At 47.8% G+C, this 21400-nt stretch overlaps 1 protein-coding gene across 1 annotated transcript in view; it reads right to left on the reverse strand.

Annotated features, from left to right (window-relative positions):
- Window positions 1–21400, reverse strand: part of MDGA1 (MAM domain containing glycosylphosphatidylinositol anchor 1) — a 213686-nt gene that overhangs the window by 34795 nt on the left and 157491 nt on the right. Inside the window, exons 11-14 of the mRNA XM_025197793.1 lie at window positions 13015–13192; window positions 11862–11885; window positions 3061–3213; window positions 1698–1832 (exon numbers count right to left, since the gene is read on the reverse strand). Of these exons, the coding sequence (XP_025053578.1) occupies window positions 1698–1832; window positions 3061–3213; window positions 11862–11885; window positions 13015–13192 (490 nt within the window). The remainder of the gene's footprint in view (window positions 1–1697; window positions 1833–3060; window positions 3214–11861; window positions 11886–13014; window positions 13193–21400) is intronic.

Raw genomic sequence — 21400 nt, forward strand, 5'->3', positions numbered from 1 at the left:
CGATAGTCAAAACTCTCTTGTCCATATACCTTTTACTATAGCCTGTTCATTTCCTATCTAAACAGAACCCACATGACTATTAAATATGGGTGCTGCAAGGTTTTCATGTGAAAAACGTTAAATTTTGAAGAGGAACATCATCATCTTCCCTGCAGAAAAGCAATTCCATGTAAGGTGCAATGCATCATGCCCAAATGAAGCAATCACAGGGAACCTCTCCTTTTTTTCCCTCTTTCTCCTGCTGCCATTGGCATGGCTTCCTCTACATGAAAAGGATGTAGGATGACAGCTCTTTCGAGAGTGTCTGAGGAGGAGCTAGGGGAGAATGTACAGAAGGACTGACTGGCCCTATGAGGTGATTGTGGATGACCTAATCTGAAAAAGCCAGAAGAACCCATACACAAAGTCATGCAAGCTGCACAGCCATAACCAAGAGAAGGACCTTATATCAGTAGAACACTTGGATTAATCTAGTAAGCAAAGAAAAACCTAGTGCCAAGTGGGACAGATTTGGGTATAAGGTCATGATAACCTTCCACTGGCAGCATCAAGGCAGCACAGAGCTACCCACTTCTACAGCAAGTGTCAGCATACTACAATTCCTTTGAACTGTCAGGACACTGAGAGCATAGGGCTATGTGTCCTCATGTCAAACAGGGGAGGAAACCTTTTAGGTGACCAGTCTTCGCCTGCTCATGACTGAGAAACCATTCACACTCAGTCAGTAACTCTGCATGGTGGGATAGTTCCAGGTCTTGGACCTCAACCCTTTTTTCTCACCACACACAGGAGAGGTGCAAATGACTGGTCCCTGAAGCTCATTCCATCCCAGTGATACGGATGGGTGATGAGGTAGAGAGCTGTTAATTAACCCCATTTACCAAAGAGCAGGCACCCTCCTGCCTGGGCCCTGATTTTTCAGTCAAGCTCCAGTCCAGCAGGTGATTAATAACCTGAAGTGCTGTGGGAAGACTGCATCTATTATTCAAATTAATGAAATTATAATCAAGAGGTGACGAATTAGCAATTGCTCCTTGACTGGATATGGAAACTCATTACTGTGCTGGGAGTTTTGGTGGTGCTTGCTAAGCTCACAGGTTCTGGCTCAGCAGACAGGGGAACAGGGCAGAGGGAGATGGCACCTCAGAATGGTTCTGCTTTATGGCATGGCCACCTCCCTGCACATCTCCCTGTCAGCCTGCCACAACTAGCTTCCCAGCCTCAAACCACAGCAGCCACCACAGAGCTCTTTCTCCCACGGTTCCCTCCACCAACCCAATGTCTTCAGCATCCCTCCACACCCACAGTCCCTTCTGTGAGACAATCCCACAGCACATCTCACCATTTCAAGAAAAGAGAAAGGAATGCTGATAGCTACAAGAGAAGAGAACGGAGGGGGTAAGAATTGCAGAGGCATTTTGATAGGAAAAGGTGTGATATTGTAGTATGGTGATGGAGGTTGAGAGTAGAAGACCCTGTGTTGGTGTCAGGGAAAATGCAGAGGATAAGGGGGTGAAGCATTTCTACAAGACATACAGTAGGTGAAGGGCTACTAGAGAATTATAGGGAATTTCTGCCCTTCTTAGAGGAGGCTTAAAATGGGGCTTTGCAACCCTGGTTCAGGAATGGAGAAGGATTACTAGATGATAACAGAGGACTGTGGTACTTGAACCAATGTGCTTTGAACATACACTCACCAATGTGCTTCCCATACATGTGGTAGTAGAAGGAGACACAGTAGTATTTGGCGGTAATGTTGTACAGAGGGCTGATCAGCCGGGCCTTGTCTCCTTCCACTCGGGGCCGAGAGGCTTCAATGAACATGTAATAACCTGCAGAACAAGAGGGAAAGGTGAGGAAAGGCAATGTGCCATGTCTCCTGCCCTACAGGTCACAGAGGATGCTGACAGCTTAGAACCTATATGTCACGTGGGCTTTGAAACAAAAATGCAACCGGGAGCATTGCTCTTCTCACCCTGCATGGGCCTCTTGTGTTCTGAAACCAGCTGGCCATGCTTTTGACCTGACGTGCCCATTGTAACTACCTAGAGTTTTTCACCTGCCTCACACTACCAGGGACTGAGGGAAGTGAAAATGAGCCATTTAATTTCACTGTCCCAAGCGGAGAGAAAGAAACTCTAATAATCTGTGAGATCTTTAAATAACAATGCTGAGGAGGTTCATAGCAAGAGGATCAAGAACAGCTTTGCAACACAGCTGTTTATTTTGCTAGGGTCCTTTTCCTGATGGAGCAACTGCTATGAGAAACATCTGCAGGAAAAGGAATTTACTTGGCTGGTTAACGGGGGTTTCCTTATTTGTTCTTGATTCACATATCTGTTCTCAGATAAGAATTTATTCTCCTTCACAGAGGGAGGGAGGAACTGTGGTCATGCTATACCTACACTGCAGAACATGTCCCTTGTCCAGTTTGAAGGCTCATTCTGTATCCCTCTGCCACCCCGGAGAACTGGCAAACAGAGGGAACCTTTGGGCAAGGGCCATTCCGAAGCGGGCCGATACATGCTTCCCTTCAGCATTCACCCTATAAACCTCAGCCCTCAAGGTCTCACACAAACTCCTTCCAAGTGACTCTTAACCCAGGAGAGATGTGGTGCCCTTACCAGGTTCTTCCTCAGGAAAATATCTGGCTGAAACCAAGTTGGGCCCTTCTAAGTGCTAGAGAAGTTTTCCTACTTGCTTCTCCTTTTGTGACTTCAAAACAAGCATCAAATGGGACAAGGGCATTTGGCAGCAGGCAATTAGCTGGTAACGAGGACTAATGCTCTGACTATTCCTTTAAACAAAGTCGTGGGCGTTCTAATTGTGTATTTAATGCCAATCAGTAACATGCAAATTAATTGCATGCTCCCTGCACCCCATGTAGAGCAGAAGCATGTGCCTGGAAAACAGAACGACACTCAGTCTTCAGGGTCGTGTGGTGCTGAGGGGCTACAGAGAACCTGAAGAGGGCTTGGCACAATAGAGTGTAACTGTTCTCTGCCTCCACTGTGCACTTGGAGGGCAGATGGGCAACAGGAACAACAGCAGTCTACGTACCATCTTTGGTGCCACTGATGTCTGTGGGTGGGCCAGTGTTGACGGTGCGCTTCGGGTTCTGCGTCTGGGCATTCTGACGAGTCCAGTCAAAGTTGTCCATCCTGTCTTGCATGAAGCCACAGATTTTTTCATCCTCAAAGTGGCAGGTGTTATCTGTGGGTGGGAACAGTAGCTGATTTTGATCAGCCAAACCTGCCTGGAGAGAGTGATTGCCTACAAGGGGAAATGAAGATCCTGCAGGCTGTTCTGAGGAAGCAGGACTATAGGAGCGTAAAATTAACAAAAGAAGCATTTATGTTAACCAGACCAGAAAGGATTCCCAACAGCAAGAGCTACCTGACTGTGGAATCATCTCCTCAGAGAAAAGATCGAATGACCCGTCACATGGGATATTTTCAACTAGGGTGGACCAAGCATGTGCAAGTACTCTGCAGAGAAGAACTTGAGGCCAGACGTAGAAAACATCTGCTAGGACAGCTATAGTAGAAAGCCCAACTTGTGTAGATCCAGTTTATACTAGCAAAAAAGTCGTCTATTGCCATATTAACTTTGGTATAAGTTAATTAACTTTGTTAGTAGAAACTAGTTCCTCAAGCAAAATACATTATGCCAGCCAGAGGTATAGCAGGGCAGGTCTGTGCCTAGGCCAGCCACCAGTATATGGGTGCAGTGCCACCTCCTCCTGCACTGATTATGGCAACACTGACAGCCACCACTGCAGCCCCCGCAAAGGCAGCATCTGAAGCTGTTGCCCTGCCTGGTCACCCCCTCTCAGTTGCACTACTGCTACTAGCAGAATAACTTTTATGCAGGTAGAACTGTATCTATACTAGGGCTTCTGCTGCTATAGGGATGTTGTGAAAGGGTCAATGGGTAGCAGAAGACTCCCGGGCAGACCTGGCGTGACACTGATTCCCAGACTGGACCCAACATGACAAAACTTCTCCATTCTAACTTTTATCATAAAGGGCCAGTCCCAGAGTAATGAGACTGTGGCCCACCCTTAGATTCCTATACAGGGGTTCTGTTAAGTCAATGGAAACTGCACACATAGGAGAGAAAAAAGAGCAGAAACATTCCAGGGGTTGGCCATGAAAAATGCTTAGAGGTCTGAAGAGAGAGATGAAATCAGGGCTGAAAGCAGAAGAGATTGGAACGTCTCAATTTAGAGGAAGCAAATAGGAGGGGACATGAGTGAGGTACAGAAAGTAGTGAAAGGTGCAAAGAAGGATCTTCTCCTAGCCCTCTGTCATGTGAAAATAAGGCACACAATGAAATTGGCAGGTAACTGGTTTAAAAACCATAAAGAAGAAACAGGTTGTGGGGAGACAGCGACCCTCCTGCTCTGGCACCTCAGCTGAATGTTAAGTTACCCGGTGTTAGGAAGAAATACCTTTCACCACAGGCAGCTTAGTGCACAGCTCAATTGTATGAGGGCTCACACCCACAAATAGCACCTGGCCCTGGGCACAGCTGGAGAGGGTTCTGATATGCTGCATCAGCTCCTGTCTTCTCAAAATCTTACATCTTCAACAAGTGAGATTCCCAATGCAGTTTGCCAGCTGACAGAGGGCAAGGGCCATCCGGGTTCTAGTGGCTCAGTCAGCACATGTGGAGACTTTTCTGGAGTAGGGGATTTGGAGGTTCTAGATGGCTTCCCTCTTCCTCTATCTACTCTGGTCTCTCCTCGATGGCTCATTGTGCAAGTGAGAACAGAGAACTTGACCCATTCTGAGACCCACCGATACCTAGACAAGGTCCTCAATGCCACTCGTTATGTATGAGCTGTCTGAAGGGTCCATTCACACTGACCAAGGCAGCTGGCCTTGCTGAGAAAGCTCTGCAGGGCCGTGTAGCTCAGCAGGAAACAACTCCTGTGAGCTGAATGCAGCTATACGAGGCTGTGCTGGCCACTTAACTGCTGATTAACCCTGGCTAAGTGCTTTCCGTTCAGTCCATTCATTTTTAATTAGCATCCTAATCCAAATTACTCACTGCCTTGTAGTGCCGAGCAAAAGGGGCTGCTCAGCATCTGAAGCTGGTGGAAGAGAAGAGAGAAGTGGGGGGATTGGACATGCAGGTGCCTGGGTGATCTTCAGCATGAGGATCACACAGTCTCTACAGTTTGTATTGTGTCTGCCTCAGAGACAGAGAGGGCAGAGAGACAGCAACTACTCCATTTCCTTTCCAGGGGCTTAGGTGAATGAGGTGGCTGAGCTTCAGGCTTACCAATGCCACTTGATGGCCTGAGACATTCAGATTGCACAGGGAAGGCTGGTCCCTACCAGCTCTCCAGTGTGGTGAGTTTGATCCAACACACCCCAGCTTCTCCTCCACTAGGCTCAGCATCTGTACCAGTGCAATGAACCCTGCCAGAGTGAAGCCTACCTCCAAAGTACTTTAGCTGTAGCTCACAGGAGGTGGGATATGGTTAGCTGAATGCGAGGTGTGCTCATCACATGTCTTTATCCCAAATGCAACTCCAGCTCAGAATGACTGCACAGAGATGGGGGGCCTGGTACACTGGAAAGGAGGAAAATGAACAGTGTATGAGCTCTGGGGATGCACTGAAATGTTTGGGGATGTCTACCTATGCCTTGCAGCTGTCTGGGCAAAGAGTTCCCACTCTCCCAGGTGGCATGCACTATAACTGAACCTTTGTCAACAGCTTTGCCAAGACATCTCTTAGGATGGGGACACTGGCACACATTGGGATATAGAGGGAACTGTGCAGCTGGTGCCCCGGGTGCCGTTCCTTGAATGGGCATGGCACTTCAGTCTCCAGGGAAACAGGCTACCCCTTTCAATAGCACAAAAATCTACATAGCATGGGAAAGAAAAAGAGAACTCAATATAGAAATAAGCAGCCTCATGAAGAAGCTGGGTGGCATCTATTTGGGCTGGTTTAAGAAGAGAGTAACCTGTACCTCTGCAGGTGGTCAGACTACAGGGGGCCTTTTGGCTGCACTTCTATCTATCCAGAACATGGAGGATACAGCTGCCTGAGTGACCATGGAAAGTGGTAAGGGATTGTCATGAAGAAAGTCTTTGGCATGGGGTTGTGAGATGAAACCCCTCAGAGACAGGAACAGAAAACTGAGCAGGCAGGAGGCAGAGACCCCTTACTACGATGCTGGGAGGAATCTGCTCTATCACAAGACATGGATCACTGTCATGAAACAGAACTACCATCCTACAATTCCTTTAACACACACATCCCTGGACTGAAACTGCTTCTCTTGCTGAAATGAAGCCATTTATAGGGTGCAGTGTAGCTCCCCTAAGAACATCTTAGCCAGGCAGTGAAGAAGAATCCCAGAACCAATAAAGGCTAAACCAGATAATCTCTATAGGAATGTGTATGGGTGTTCTGCTGAGCATCTTGTGTGGGGATCTGAATTCTTTGTCAATCTCTAGTTATTCCTATCTGAGGAGCCCAAAGCACCCTCTAATTTTTAACAAACTATTCTCAGTTCCTCTGGGATGCAGAAAATCATCTCTCCCATTTGACAGATGGGAATGCCAAGATGCAGAAGCAGCAGGGGACTCATATAAGGTCACAGCCAGCCAGGGACACAGCTAGAAACAGAACCCCGATGCCCTGACTCCTAGTCCCCTCCTTTAAAATGGCAGACCATGCTTTCACTCCTCCAGAGCCAAGCTGCAAGACCAAGCCAGTTTTGCAGAGGTGAATACATCTCCTCTGTGTTTTTGATAGATACCTGTAGACAGGGCTGTAGCCGGGACATGTTCTGTTTGGCTTAGGATGCAAACAGAACTCTACCCCTTAGTAAGGTCAAAAGGTTATGAGCACGTCTCACTGTGAGAAACCTGGCAGATCCACCTGGAAATAAACCTTTTCAATGACTCTGCATCCCTGGGGCTGTAGCAGTGATCTACCTGCTGCCCCCAACAATGCGACGTATGCCTGGTCTCAGAGTTGGTCCATCTGGCTAGGATTCTGGTACAGCCCTTGAGAAGCAAGAAAACTCTCCTATTTAAAAATAAAACCTTTGGTTTAAATACTGAACATGTAAATTGTTCACTGGATTGTTAAAAATGAGGTTGGGCTGGAGGGGAAGCCGGTTCCTCAGAAGCAATTCCTCCTTCACCCAACTGATTTTCTCTATGTGCTATCTGCAGTGGCTGCAGCTAAAGGTGTCGAAGTATTTGTTCCTCTGCTCACATGGAAAAGATCTTCTGCTGTGACTATTAGCATTTTTTGGCTTTTTCCCCTCCTAGGTGAATGGAAGAGAGGTTTTCATTTCAGCCCTGGGGAAGCCATCCCAAGCTTTGATATTTAGGCTGTAGGAGCACAAATGAAGAAGCAGCCAAGTACTGACAATGGAGATATTACATACTTAAATGTACCTGAATTGTGTTCACTATCACTGTAGCACAATGCCTGCAGTAGAAGATTAGGGCACAGGACACCATGATTTCAGCCCCAGGTGGGTGCGTGACTGGCTAGGTGCATGACAAGCCATTTTCCCATCTCCAAAATGAGGCTAGTGTTCCTTAATCATGCTTGCAAAGTGTTTTGGAATCTCTGCATAAAGAGTGCTCTTCAAGAGCATTAAATATTATTTCTATGAGTGCCTTCCACCAAGGATCTCAACATACTTTATCAACATTAATTAACTGAACTTCATAACACCCCTGTGAGATAAGTAATTATTATCCCTGTATTACAGATGGGGAAATTAAAGCAGACAGTGTTATACAGCCTGATTTGCCCTCATTACACAATGAGACACTGGCAGAGCTGGAAGCAAAAACAAAGGTTCAAAATATTTACTCTGCTCCTCCGACCATTATATCCATCTAGAGCAGTGATTCTCAGCCAGGGTGTTGTGATACCCTGGGATGCCTTGAGATCCTTTCAATGGTGCTGCAGCTGTCAGGTGTGCAAGCACTGTCGGGTGTGCAAGCATGATTCATAAGATAACTCCAGAGATTCCAGCCATGGTGTTAAAACCATTCTGACCTGCTGTGGTTTTTCTGAGTTCTTCGTAACAGGAGAATTGCTCTAGTATTTTTCTGTGTCAAAAATCAAGTGAAAACTAGAAGCTACCAACAATGCCTTGAGTCTGAAAAGGCTGAGAACCACTGCTCTAGACCAAAAATACTCCTTTTCCATGGTTGAGCACAGGACTTAGAAATCCTGAGTTTCTAGGTGTAAATGGATGTCAACTGTGTCCTGGAACAGCTGATTCGCTTCATTGGGCAAAACATGTCATCCACTGTGCCAACTGTTGATCCTGTGGGACAATGGGCAACGTATTCCCTGCTTGCACAGATATGCTCCAGGGTGCATCTCTGTAAACAGGGAAAATGAGTTATCTGCTTACAAAGACTTCCTAGAGATTCCCTCTGGTGCATCTGTAAGAGACAAAAGCTGGACAGGAGCTCCCAGGGCTTGAGAGACCCAATCCTGCATGGGACCTTCTGGGGTACACAGGGTTGGGCCCCTCAAGCCACGGGGGCACCTGCCTGGGGCAACTGGAGAGTGCAGGCCATCTGCACTCTCACGCCATAAACCTAACAGACATCTGCCACAATAAAGCGGTGGAAAATACTACCACCTTTGTTGCACCCACATATTTGTGGAACAAAAAATGGTATAAATGTCTCTTTGCTTTCCCTTTGTGCCACCAGAAAAAACGTTATGCCAGCACAAAGGTGACGTTTATTTATTCCCTCAGTCTTCTACTCTTCCACTAAGTCATTTCTCATTCCCATGCACTGACCTTAGGCAAGGAAATTCAGCTTTCTCTGGATCATCTGGGACTGGCAGAATTGGAAGCACTAGATGTCTAGCAAAGGAGCAGATGAATTCATAGGCCTATTCTGGTATGACAAGTCCCATGCATTGATCATTCCCTGTCAGGTCTCTTTAGCACTATGTTCAGTTACTGAAGCCAGAGAAAGAGTGCTGTTCCTACTCAGGAAGGGAATGGCAGGCTGGCAGAAAATATAATGAAAATGTCTCGTATTTCTCTCTGCCTCGATCTTCAAGGTTGCTAGAATGTACATCTAAAGAATCATTCCACCTGCCACTTCTGGGGTGGAAGAGAACAGCTGTTTAACAGCACACAGTGCAAGATTTCAGGTGAAGAAATGAAGACTGTATTTGACTGACATGGCAGACAGAATGGAAGGAAGCAGACTGGAACTCAGAGTGGATATTTGGCATGGAGACCCTGATTAACTTCCTTGCTCTCGCAATAAGAACTAAAAGAGATCTTTCATGACCACAAGAGGTCAGGTTCAAATGAAATAACAAAGGAGTCAGGTGAAGTAATACTAGCCTCAGATCGATTTTTACTGGTTACGGTCAGTCCCATTCCCAACCTCCAAGTGCATGAGGCTTCAGCACCCCCTCCCTAGACCTTCATTTGAAATTGCTGTTTCTGTATAATCCCGGCACCTGCCTCAGTAACCAGGCCACATGCAAGCATGCCCTGATGTCATTAACATCTTATTAGGCGAGGAGAGAAAATGCATGAAGAAATAATTATATCAAGCAACTCTCTGAGTCTATAAATTAATCACTATTGTGTGTGTCCTTGGATCAGGCTGCCAGGGGCATTAATCATCTAATCTTTGCCTTTCACTCCAGAGCACGGGGTATCTGTTCCCAGTGTTTAGCTGGGCAGCCAAGCATGGCCCTGTGGCTCTCTTTGCTGCCCTTTCACCATGTAGGGGAACGCCAGAATTCAAAGCAGGAGAAGAGTTAAGGGCCTCTGCTGATCTGTGAACTGGGTGATATTCTGGGTTATTCTCTTTGCAGCATGGATACAAAGCTAAATGTCTGTGTGAATGCACTGGTCAGAAGGTCTGAAGGGAAAGGGGCATCTCTGGAAAGCAAGGGAAGCTAGAGCAACCATGTCCTCACATATATGTCCCTGCACTCAGTGTAAACCTTCTGGCTTTTCTCAAAGTAGAACACTACATGCTGGCTCTGTGGCTGCTCCTCTGTATGGAAATATGAGGCTGGCTGCACTCTCACCAATATTAAGACACATTGGGTGAAGTGTCCTGGCTCTTATCAAGCAGCAAAAGCTGTCCCTGCCTGAGCAGAACTTGGCAGTTCCATATATAATGTGTTGAAGAAGACTGCCATACTCAAGACGAAGGCCACAATGGCATTTCTAGTTGCTGAAAGGAAAGACTGTTATCTCATTTACTGAGCTAGGATGCTCTACCCAGGCTAGCTGCTGAAGTAAATGTACTCTGGAAGCACAGACTGCAAAACCCTGTTCATTGTTTCCCAATGATTCTTTCCCAGAGGATGTCTAGGAGCCACGTTGTGGAGAATAAGGGGACAGTGGCAGCCTTCCCTTTAGTGAAGTGGAGAATGAGAGAAATTAGCACCAGAGAAGCCCTGCAACAATGTTGAATGCCCTCAGATAGGACATGAGCCTTCCTAAGGCTCCCTAAGGCAGGGTGGGGGTCAAAGAACATTACATAAAGGGAATTACATTTTGTTTGCAGAAATGTCTCGTGGTTCTCTCCCCTCTTAGCTGGAAAACCTAACCCCACTCCTAGCCACCATTATCCAGAGCCAGTGTCCCTTTCCAGCCATCACCCCATTGTTTGTAGCATCCACAGTACTAGCTTATCTGAAAAAGTAACATTTGGATACTCTTGAATATATGTTCAGCTTCTCTTACTGCAATGTGGCAGCTGGAAATAAAGAGGAAGAGCCAGCACCATGGGACTAGCCTGCTCCCTGTGACCCATTAGCTCTGTCAGCCTCTACCTCACATTAGTCATTACCCTGTGATTCAAGCAATGGGGCCTCCATCCAACCTGAAAGAGATGATTCCACAACTTCTTATAACCCCCTGGGCTCTTCCTAAGCAATCTGCTCTCATGACATCTGGGCACCATCCTGTGGCCTGATTTTTCAAAGATGCTGAGTGCTCTCAACAGAATCAGTGGGGGCTCTGGGTTCTCAATACCTCAGATAAATCAGGCCAACATCCAGTTCCCTAAGATCTGGGATCTCACCATATCTCAAAGGGATAAGACATTACTGAAGAAAAGAACAATGCTGTGCAATAAACAACTGGGAATACAGATGTTTGTAGGGGAACTAGATCCACAGTGGAGAATATTCGCCAACATGCAACATCCTACAGAGGTTTTAGGAAGATTCTTTCCCAGTTAGAACAGAATGGGGGTTATTAAAAAGACATACACACACACAAACACATATGGGTGTCTATGCTGAGTTACTAATTTCACCATTCATGTTGGGGCATGTTGCTAACATGAAGAGAGTGCTATTGGCAGTCACGTCTTTCCCAGTCGTGTGGACAGCAGGGGCGAGATCCCACTCCACTCTGATCCTATTTTACCCTGCTCAAGTCCCTGAGAAATGTTAGCATGCCTGTTTTTGTGATGCACCATCACCTTAGCCATAAGACTGAATCACAACAGGCAGCATGCAAGAGGACTGCCCACCCACCTTTTGTATTACCTGTTTTTCAGGGACTGAGTAAGGTGGAATAGGAGTCTTCTTAGACACCTAAATAGGTGGAATAGGATCTGGCCCCAGGTGTACGGGAGAGGGGTTTTTGGGTGCCTTTCTCCTTTTTTGGGCACCCAAAAAATTGCTTCCCATTGGAACATTTTTTAATGCTCTGTCAGAGAAAGGATCTGGCAAAGCTATCTCTGCCACTCGATGTTCCTGGCAGGACTCTGCCTCACAAATCTGGCATCTGCTGGGGCAGCCATAGGCTACAATCATTCTGTACAGTTGAAAAAAAAAAATCAGTGGTTTCACTGCCTACCTGCTGGGCTGGGAGAGTTGATTGCTGGGGAAGGAAACAGAAAACAGGAAGGGTTAGAATAACATTTTTTCCCACAAGATAAACTAAGAATCTGGATTAAAAAAAAAAAAAAAGTTTAAGTAATGTGACTCGTGCCTACATTGCCCAGCCCATGGGTCCTGAGCTGAAGAAGGGAAACTTTTCACATTTGGGACACAACAAGGTGTTTGGGTTTGGTCATTCTTCTTTTCCCAGTGAAAACAGAACCCCAGAAGCAAACCTTTGGCTCTGAGCAAGCCCCTGGGTCTTGTGTCTATGCAGGAAGGACATTCTGGTGCCCCAAGCTCACTCTTTTGTAGAATCGAATGGGGATGAGTATCCAGTGTGGATACCAAGACAGTTTGATATCCTGGGGGAAAACTGACTAGCCCTTAGAAGGTGGATCTGCCAACCTAGAGGGAACAAGTGGATCCCAGACCCCTCTGTAGGGAATGGGTATCCCGAGGGAAAATGAGTCACAGGGGTATCCCATGGGACTCGATGGGTCACACATCCTCTGCTGAAGGGAAAGAACTCAATTTCAGGATGTGACTGAGTAGGTTTGTACTCCTTGAAGTCTCCTGCTATCTGATATCCTGCAGGAACTGGGGAGGTGGAGAGCCTTCTGCTTATGGGGCCTAGTGATCTACAGGATTGGAGGCTGGAGTCAGCATCCCAAGGGGATGGAAACCTGCCTACAGCTATAGTGTCTGCTTGCTATCAGAAGAGCAGTGGCATTAATTTATTTAAAGGTCACTGCAGTCCACTTTCCTTTGTGGTCAGTCTGGCTAGAACACACTACCTATGGCCTGGATATGAACACAGTTTCCTTATAGTAGCCAAAGTTTCCATATGGCCTGATTGGAAAGACTGGGCTCCAAGCAGCTGGAGAGTGAAAAGCACATGTCAGAGGTGGGGGTGTGTGTGGAATGAGTTGAGGATTAGTCTCCTGTAGCCCATGCATGAGGTCCCGAGCCAAAGCGCAGAGATGACATTGCAATACCATAGTGCTAGATAACATCCAAGAACCCTCCTGGGACCACAATGCTAGAAACAATCCAACAATAAAACTCTCCTCCTTTTGCCTGAGCCACTAAAAAGCCCTGACTTTGCAGGGCAGAGGGGAGATACCTACGTTCCAGGTATTGGATGATGCGGGAAGCCATATCTCCAGCCCCAAAGCTAGTTATAGGAGTCAGGCGGACCTCATAGCTCTGAGGCACCTTCAGATTGGGCAAGACATGCTCCAGCAAGAGGCCTTTTTCCATCTTCTGCACAGGAATGAATGTCTGGATGGTGTTCCTTTGACTTAGCTGCAAAGAAAGACAGCAGATCCCAGTGTTAACAGCACCCTGAAGGGAAGAGCCTCAAGACTCTATGGACCAAGCCCTATTCCCTTGTAAGTGGACAAGATGGTCAGGGCCTATTTCAGAAATGTCTGCAACATTTCCTCCTTGCCATAGAAGTGTACTCCAAAATCTTATCTTTCATTTAGGACAGGGCTGTCCATCCAGTGGCTTGTGGACCCCTACAGCCATATCTTCCATAGCAGCACAGCAGGGAAGGGCCTGGAGGGAGCGGGTGGGGGGAAGAATGTGGGCTACCACTGCTGCTCACGGGGACTACATGGGCAGTGCATGGCCTCCCACCTCCCTGACACACGGAGGTAGTGCACAGCCCATTCAACAGGGGAGCAAGGGCCAAGTGCTGCTGGTGCTGTCAACATTGTAGGGGAAGAAGTCCTGGGGGCCCAATCCATAGTGTATGGCTCATGTGGTATGCCGTTTGGGGGCGCACACACCAGTGCCACAAGCTGCAGGGAAGTTGGACAGCCCTGATTTAGAAAAAAACCCCTTCTGGATGAGAAGATAACCTCATAAGGATGAACCAAGCATCAACCAATGTATATCTGAGTCTGCACAGAGCACAACCCTGCAGACAACTGCCTCATTCATCTCAGACAGGGCCTCATGACACCTTACACATAGCAGATGATGCTTTTCCAAGATACAGCTAAATTTAGAATTTTGTCTAAAGAATTTGTGCTTTGGCTGCAGCTGGGTTTGGAGCATTTCACTTCCTGTTTCCCTGACCTGCTGGAACCTGCCTGTAGCTGCCCCTTGTTCTGCACCTTTCTTCACCAGGGAAGGATTAACTGGATTATAGTACAGGCACCCTTCACTGTTGCACAGAACCAGGCAAGGATCACAGCTGAAATCTAATAGATATCCACAGGTTAGGAGGAGTCAGGAATGTAGCCAGCAAACAGCAATGCCTATGGCACAGAGCAGCAGCCCAAGATCCAGAGAGCTGAGAAAATGATTCATGGGATTTGATAAACAGACGCTTCCCCCTTTTCTGAGACATATGGGGTGGAGAGATGAAATCAGGCAGCTTAGACAATATCTCAACTGCTGAGACCCACAGAGCTGGGGTTTTTGGAAGAAACAGTGAAAAAAGAGCATTGTCAAAAACAGCCATTGCTGAAGTGATCATGATGCATATGGGCTTTTCAGCCACGGGTCAATCGCATGTGTATATAGGCATGGAAGGGATCAAAATGGAGAGTGTTTCATAGAAATGCAATTCATTAATGCTGCCATGGAACATATGCAGAGATAACATTGGCCCTTGCTTATGGGACCTTCAACCATGTCTCACCCAGCCCGATGTCATGTGTCCAAAATACTGGGACTTCCCTCATTTCCTCTGAAGAATTATCCAGCCTGACAGATTTCACTGTAAGGCTCTACATGGCTGGCTTTAATGCAGGATTTACTGGCCTGGAACAACAATGGGGGGATCCCAGTGTGGCAAGTGGGAATCAAAGTGCACTGGCAAAGCTCTGTGTGGAGACCAGAATTAGCATGACAGGATCTTGTCAAGTGGCCAACAAAGGGTCAGCAGTGAAGAGAACTAGCAGAGCTGTGTGTGGGGAGCCCAGCACCGGGATAGCAGGGAGCTACAGGGCAGGGGTGAGACATTAGCAAAGCTGTTGGGAGAGCGAACAAAGACAGATCCATTTTCTCCTTGGTTCTAACCCTTCACCTACTTGACACTGTAGTTCACTAACAAAATTAAAACCTCTGGCTGCCGCAGGGGTTGCCTAATACCAGAGCCCTGTGCTTTGCTAAGGCAGCCAGGATCCAAATCCCCCACCAGCAGTTAATTTGGCCACACGCTGGACACAGCTCCCCCATGGAAATTTTAATGGCAGGTCACAGCGGAGCCTTGCCAAGCAGCTAGAAATGGAGCAGACCCAAGCCTGTGGGAGCCTAGCTGAATCCTGAAGCCTGACAGGGAAGGAGACCTTTGCTTCACCTCAAACAGGCTGGATTGCAAGCTGCTTGTGTAACAGCTCTGTGCGCCTTCCATCTCCACCAGCAGAAGGAGACGGCAGAGCCAGGCACTCCTCCTGCCTCACTCTACTTTGGTTCCCAGCAGACTCTGAGCACAGCTTCTCCCACGCCTGAGGGGCAGGACTGGGGCAGCCCCTGTGGGAACAGAGTGTGACCTTGGGTGCTGGGATGCTGTCAGGACCCATTTGCATCAGCACTGTCCCATCTGCACACAGGCTCGCTGGGTGCTGATCCCACTGGAATCCCTGCAGCTCAACCCTCCTGTCTGTCAGCATATCTCATATATGCTCTGCTAAGCAAGAGTGGATCCAGTTCCTGACAGCAGTGACCTCAGGTGCACGGATTCATACCATATGAGCAATAATCTGGTCGCCAGCCAGGATAAGAAGGATGTATGATGCCAAAATGGAGGGTGAACTGTAGTCCCAAGTGGGGTGGGATTTGATAAGGAATGCCTGATCCACGGCCTGCAGACCCATTCTCCCTTAAGGCCACCTCAGTCCCTGGGCACTGGGGAGATACAGCCGGCACGGAGAAGGTCAGGAAACAATTCCCTGTTTTAGCCATTACCTTTGGATGGGAAACTGAAGTGGAGAGCTAGAGAGAAGTCAACAGCCAAAAACATCAGCAATAAGGACCGTTAGTTCCTGCTCTGCATTTCATGGCTCTGTACTACAGCTGGAACTTACACACTCCTGGTCCAATAAATCACTAGCACCACTTTCTGTAGCACCAGGTTTTACTCAAAGTGTGGACCAGGCCTGGCCCTGCCAGTTAAGTCTGGTAAGATCAAAGCTTGGCATATCTCTGCTAGTGACAAAGTGGCGTTTGGAGACCTCAGTTTTCCCACACACAAAGAAGTTGCAGAGGACAACAGGGCAGCTAGGACTTCCTATACTTTCTCAGGTATCTGAAACTCACTTCAAGATATTCTCTTCTCCACCACTGCCATGACATGGAGGGGCTTCCAGTAGACACTCCCTTTCATTCTGCATGGCCCTTTCAAACTTTGACTTCTTCGCTGAGATTGTCCATAAAGGGCCAATTAGCTCCAAAATGTAGTGGCAGTTCTTATGTGGTGGGTACCTGTTCCCCAGGAAAGTTACAGAAAGATCACAGAATCATAAAGTAGGGCTGGAAAGGTTCTCCATAGGTCATCTAGTCCAGCCCCTGAGCCTGAGGCAGGATCACTTCTATCCAAACCACCCTATACAAATCCATTGTCTAACCTCTCAGCAAAACAACACAGTAAACTCCGATATAATACAAGATATAGCACCTTAACCTACCATAAGCAGGGGGATGGTAGTTGATGGTGGCCAACATCCTGCTGCTATAAAGGTTGTTAATATATGCCCAAGGGATCCCAGGAAGCGGGCCGTGCTTCTACTATAGAGGACAGCAAACCCCCCACAATCCATACCAATCTGACTATGGGGTAAAATTCCTTCATGACTCAGAATATGTTGATCGGTCTGACCCTGAGCAGATGGGCAAGATCCTCTAGCCAGCACCCTCCAGCTTTAAGTCCCGGCAGGAGCACTGGCAAACCCCAGTCAAAATCCCTAGTGTTGGCTGCAGCCAACATCCAATGCCACTGAAGAAGGCTTAAAAAACCCTGATACATGTAGACTTTTAACAGAAAGTCCCATTTCTGCTAGAGATACCTATACCCAATGTCTCAAAAGAGGTATGGAACAGGGAATTTTCTCTACCCTGTTATGCAGGCCATTGTTATACAGTCCTCTTCACTTCATCTGTGTTCAACTTCATGGGAACTCATCAGCCCACAAAACACTTCATATCACCTGTCAATAATCCTTATTTTTGAAATACCCATCTTGGAAAGATGATGTCTTCTCTCAAAATCCTGGGAGAGATGGCATACATAAAAGGTCACTGAATCTCTCCCCTTCAGCAGAGAATTACACAGCAGCTCTTCTTCCAGCTTCTATCAGGCCACTCCCTAGTCCAGAATCAGTAGGCTTCACTGCTGTAGATGACCCCTTTCTACCTTCTTCTGCTCCATGGCCCCTGGAACATCCCACTGCCTTGTCCCTATGGTGCTGGCATCTTTGCAGAAGCAGCCCAGGATATTTTCTGGAAGTACTGACACCTATACACTAGCATAGGCCCAAGCACCCGCTGAAGTGAGTCACTGTCAGTGAGAAGGTCCCTGAGGTGTTTCAGGCAGATCACAAAGTATAAGCGAGAACAAGTGAGTTGTTCCAGACAGCCAGTTGCTTTAAACCTCTGGAGCAAGTGTTTGCTAGCAAGGACCACTACAGGCACACAGGGCAACAATATAAAGGGCCCAGGTCTGGCTATAACCCCCAGATGTTCTTCCCCCTTCCCTGCCCCCAATGACTGATGGCTGCAGCTCTGGGCAGAGCACACTGCAGCTGTACACATCAATCTGGGGGAAGCTTTTTATTCTTCCATAGGGATATCACACTGCCATCTTCACTGCCCCCCTATATCTGTGCTCCTCCCTATGCTGCTCTGGGACCTTTTCTTTCTTATAGCTCCCTTTCTCCTCCTGATCATGCTGGCCCAGTGCTGTGGCCTAATATTGCTCTGGCAGAGTTAATGAAACACATACAGAGCCATCAAGGCTGGCTACCTTATTAGAGATTCCAAAGCCTCAGTGGAGACGCTCACGCAGGACCCAGCAATGAGCTCATTCATCACCAGGCGCAGGAAACTGCCAGTGGGGCCAATGCAGGAACAGAGCGCAATGCACAGACTCATCTCTGCCTTCAGCTCCTTCCATTTAAAATAATGAGAGGAAAGAAAAAATACACCCATTCCTCTCAGCCTCCCATTGCCTGCTGCAGCTATTACACCGGGTGATCAGGGTGCTTGCAGAGCCATGTGTCAGAGAGGCCCAGAATGGGGGGATCACCCCAAAGTGTGTGCATACTTGGATACATGCACACACACATATGCACACCTGCATTCACACAAGGAAGGACACAAGCCTAGGATCACCACCACATACTTGCCTTCACACAGGCATTTGGGGCTTGCGTGTGCACTATGGCTCCTAATTCTAAGCCTCTGCCATCACGCACTGCCAGTAGATCCTCTGGGCTGGACCTCTTTATCAGAACTGGTCCTGCATTTTGATCTAGTTTTTTTGTCATTTAAAAGGGGCTTCTTCCCATGTGGCTTCCAGCTGGATGGGTTGATTGGAGATGGCAGGTAGTTTGGAACAGCACATGTCTAAGGACCTCAAAGGGGGAGGCATCGAGTTAGGCTCGGTCTGCTGTCCCCTCCCCACCCAGCTGTGACATGGTCAAACTTGGAAGTCCCAAAACATGGTTCTGCTTTTGTGGTTCCTTTTGGCTCCAAAGCCCAGGGAATTTCTTGGGAGGAAGGAAGGGGAGTGGAGGAATCTTTCCAAAGCAAATGCCATTTTAACCACAAACATTTGCAATGACATGTACTATGATAGCTAAATCCTACACATGATCCTACAACAACTCATCATGCCTGGCCAACACCAGGAACCCAACAACACGCACCTTTTCAACACAAACAAGAGTGCATTCAGCTTTGCATTCATGAACAAGGCTGAAAAACAAATCAGTGCACGCAGCTCAAAGCTCCTGTGTAGCCCTAGCATAAAAGTACACTCATATGCACTGGCAAACCTTCCATATGAGACCCATGTTTGTGTGCACCTGGATTCAGGCATAATCCTCTAACAAACCAATGTGGGCAACAGTACCATAAGCCACACAAGACAGTCAAGCAATGCTACAGTCACACACCTGTCCTGGAGCTTGTGAGTAAAGATGCAGTTTCCCATTGGCAAACTGGTACACCTGTATGATGGAGAAAAAGAAATCAGTAAGGAAGCTGGTTTCACTCCCAAGCCTCAGAGGGATTATTGTTTTTAAAAAAATAGAGTGAGAAAACTGTATATTAAAATTTTGCAGAGAGCTTGACAAGTAGATTACAGCAAAGGGAAACAGTCATGAGCATCCGCCTTGCCAGAGTCGTTATTCACTCTCCGTCCTTATTTATCCTTGCTCCCAGGACGTCTTAGCAGGGGGGGGCATGAGCACTAACCCTGCTCTTCTCTGTCTTCTCTCAGAACACTTCATCCATTCTCCACTTGCCTTTTTTTAGCATCACTCTCACTCCCCCAGCCACCCTTCCTGTACCATCAGTGAAGGTGGGGTGGCAGAGTGTAAACTCACTCCATGCTCATCAGCTAAACACACACGTGGGGCACGGGGAAAAGAATTCCCAGCTCTCATCTCTGGTCACAGCAGCCTCTGTGCAGTGAATAAAAGGGGAGAGGCTAGGTACATTCCCACAGGCTGGCATGACAGTGTGTTCCCACAGACATGGTGCTATCTCCCCCTGTCCCCTGCACAGTGCCCTTCACACATGTAGACCTAGAGCTCTGTCTCTGTAGAGTCTTTTCCGCATGCATGCAGTTGTCCGTGACATGCTGAGCTGCCCCTGCCAGTGCTGGCTGAATTGTTAGGATCAAACTGCCTTTGTGCCTGCCCTGAACCCCCAGAGAACTTAGCAGTAGGGAGCTGGTCTCATCTTCCAGTTTCTTCCAAGTGCAGTAATAGACCTGGGGCTCAGAGACTGTGGGATCTAGCACTCCAACAGCTGTCTGAAGCCCAGGCTTCCTAGTGGGACCTAAGAAGGCCTTGACAGCCATATTGAGGCCATAACATTCAACAGCCTGTGTTGCCTGTACAATGGGCTGTTTAAATGAAACAGCCAATTCAGGAGCACTTCAAATGCAACAGCTCTGGCAAGGCTGGGCACAATCTCAGCATCACACTCCTTTATGGATAGGCATCACCAGGCTCCGGCTTGGGCTATGCTGTGCACTGGGAAGAGGGTGAGCGAAGCAGGGAGGGGCTTTACCTCTCAATGGCAGCACAAACAACACTACCAAAGTGCCTCCTATTCTGTGCTGAGCAAGTAGGACTATAAGGGACAGACAGAGCTCTGGCCCACACCAATCTGGGGTGTCACCTCACAGGCACACCTAAAAACCTTTCCTCTGGCTGTGACTGTCAGAGGGTTACCTGAACAAACCCCAATACAGAGAAATCCATTGAGTTCCAAAGGGTTTCTCATACAGGGAGACTGTGAGCCATGGGTTTGCTAGCAAAAACAACCCTGTTGTAATGAAAGCATCGCTGCCCTCTACCATTTAGAATGGAAACCACCCAACTGCATGTTACAGATCTTGGGTTGCTAATGGTGTAAAGCAGGGTTGTCAGCATTCAGTTTATGGAGCCACAGGTTCTGGATGTGGAGCGGGAGGGCTTTGCCTGGTCCTGTACCCACACCCTCACTGGGCCTGAGCAGTGAGGAGCTATGCTGGGGCTGGGCAACACCCAGCTGCAACTGTGCTGCAGTGGGAAGGCAGAGAGCAGTGGGGAGAAGCCTCAGCAGTGCAGATGCAGCTTCCAGCTGCCTGGCCCTGATGCAGTACCACACTGGCTGGAAGCTGCACTCATGCTACAGCCAGGGAGGAGGGGGCTGGGAAAAGCAGAAGCAGCAGGGATGCAGCTTGCATCTGCAGGGATGCAGCTTGGCCTGGCCCCAGTGAGAAAACCCCCCAACAACTGATGTCTCACTGAAGCCGCCCAGCCCAGGACCAGAGCTGGGTTGTTCTGGCTCGCAGCTTGTAAAGGTTGCCAGCCACTGGTGTAAAGAGATTTGTCTTTGGCTTGTGATTGAGCCTCATGTTTGGGAGCTGCAGGATCTGAATCCTGTTACCATCAATCACGATTATAATGGTTGTGTGCAGGGAGCAACCAAAAACAGAGCTCTACCAAGCAGCAACTACGTAAACAGAGTACACAGTCCCCACCCTCAAATCAGAGTCCAGAGTCGACTAGTCCAACACCCTGCACGGATGTAGGGTTTACTGTTCCTAAATTATCCCAGACAAGCACCATATCCTGTCTCTTCTTGAACTCCTCCAGCAAAGGGGATCCCACAACTTCCCTGGGCAGCTTGCTCCATTGTCCTGAGATTTGATTTAAATCTGCTTTCTTGAGGTTTAAACTAATCATTTCATGCCCTGTCCTCTGTGCCAAGAGAGATCAGTTGTCCTTCCTCTTTCTTATGGCAGCTCCTCAAGCATCTGAGAACTGCTAACACGTGACTCCTTTC

This window comes from Alligator sinensis, unplaced genomic scaffold, assembly GCF_000455745.1.
Source record: "Alligator sinensis unplaced genomic scaffold, ASM45574v1 scaffold198_1, whole genome shotgun sequence".
Lineage (NCBI taxonomy): Eukaryota > Metazoa > Chordata > Crocodylia > Alligatoridae > Alligator > Alligator sinensis.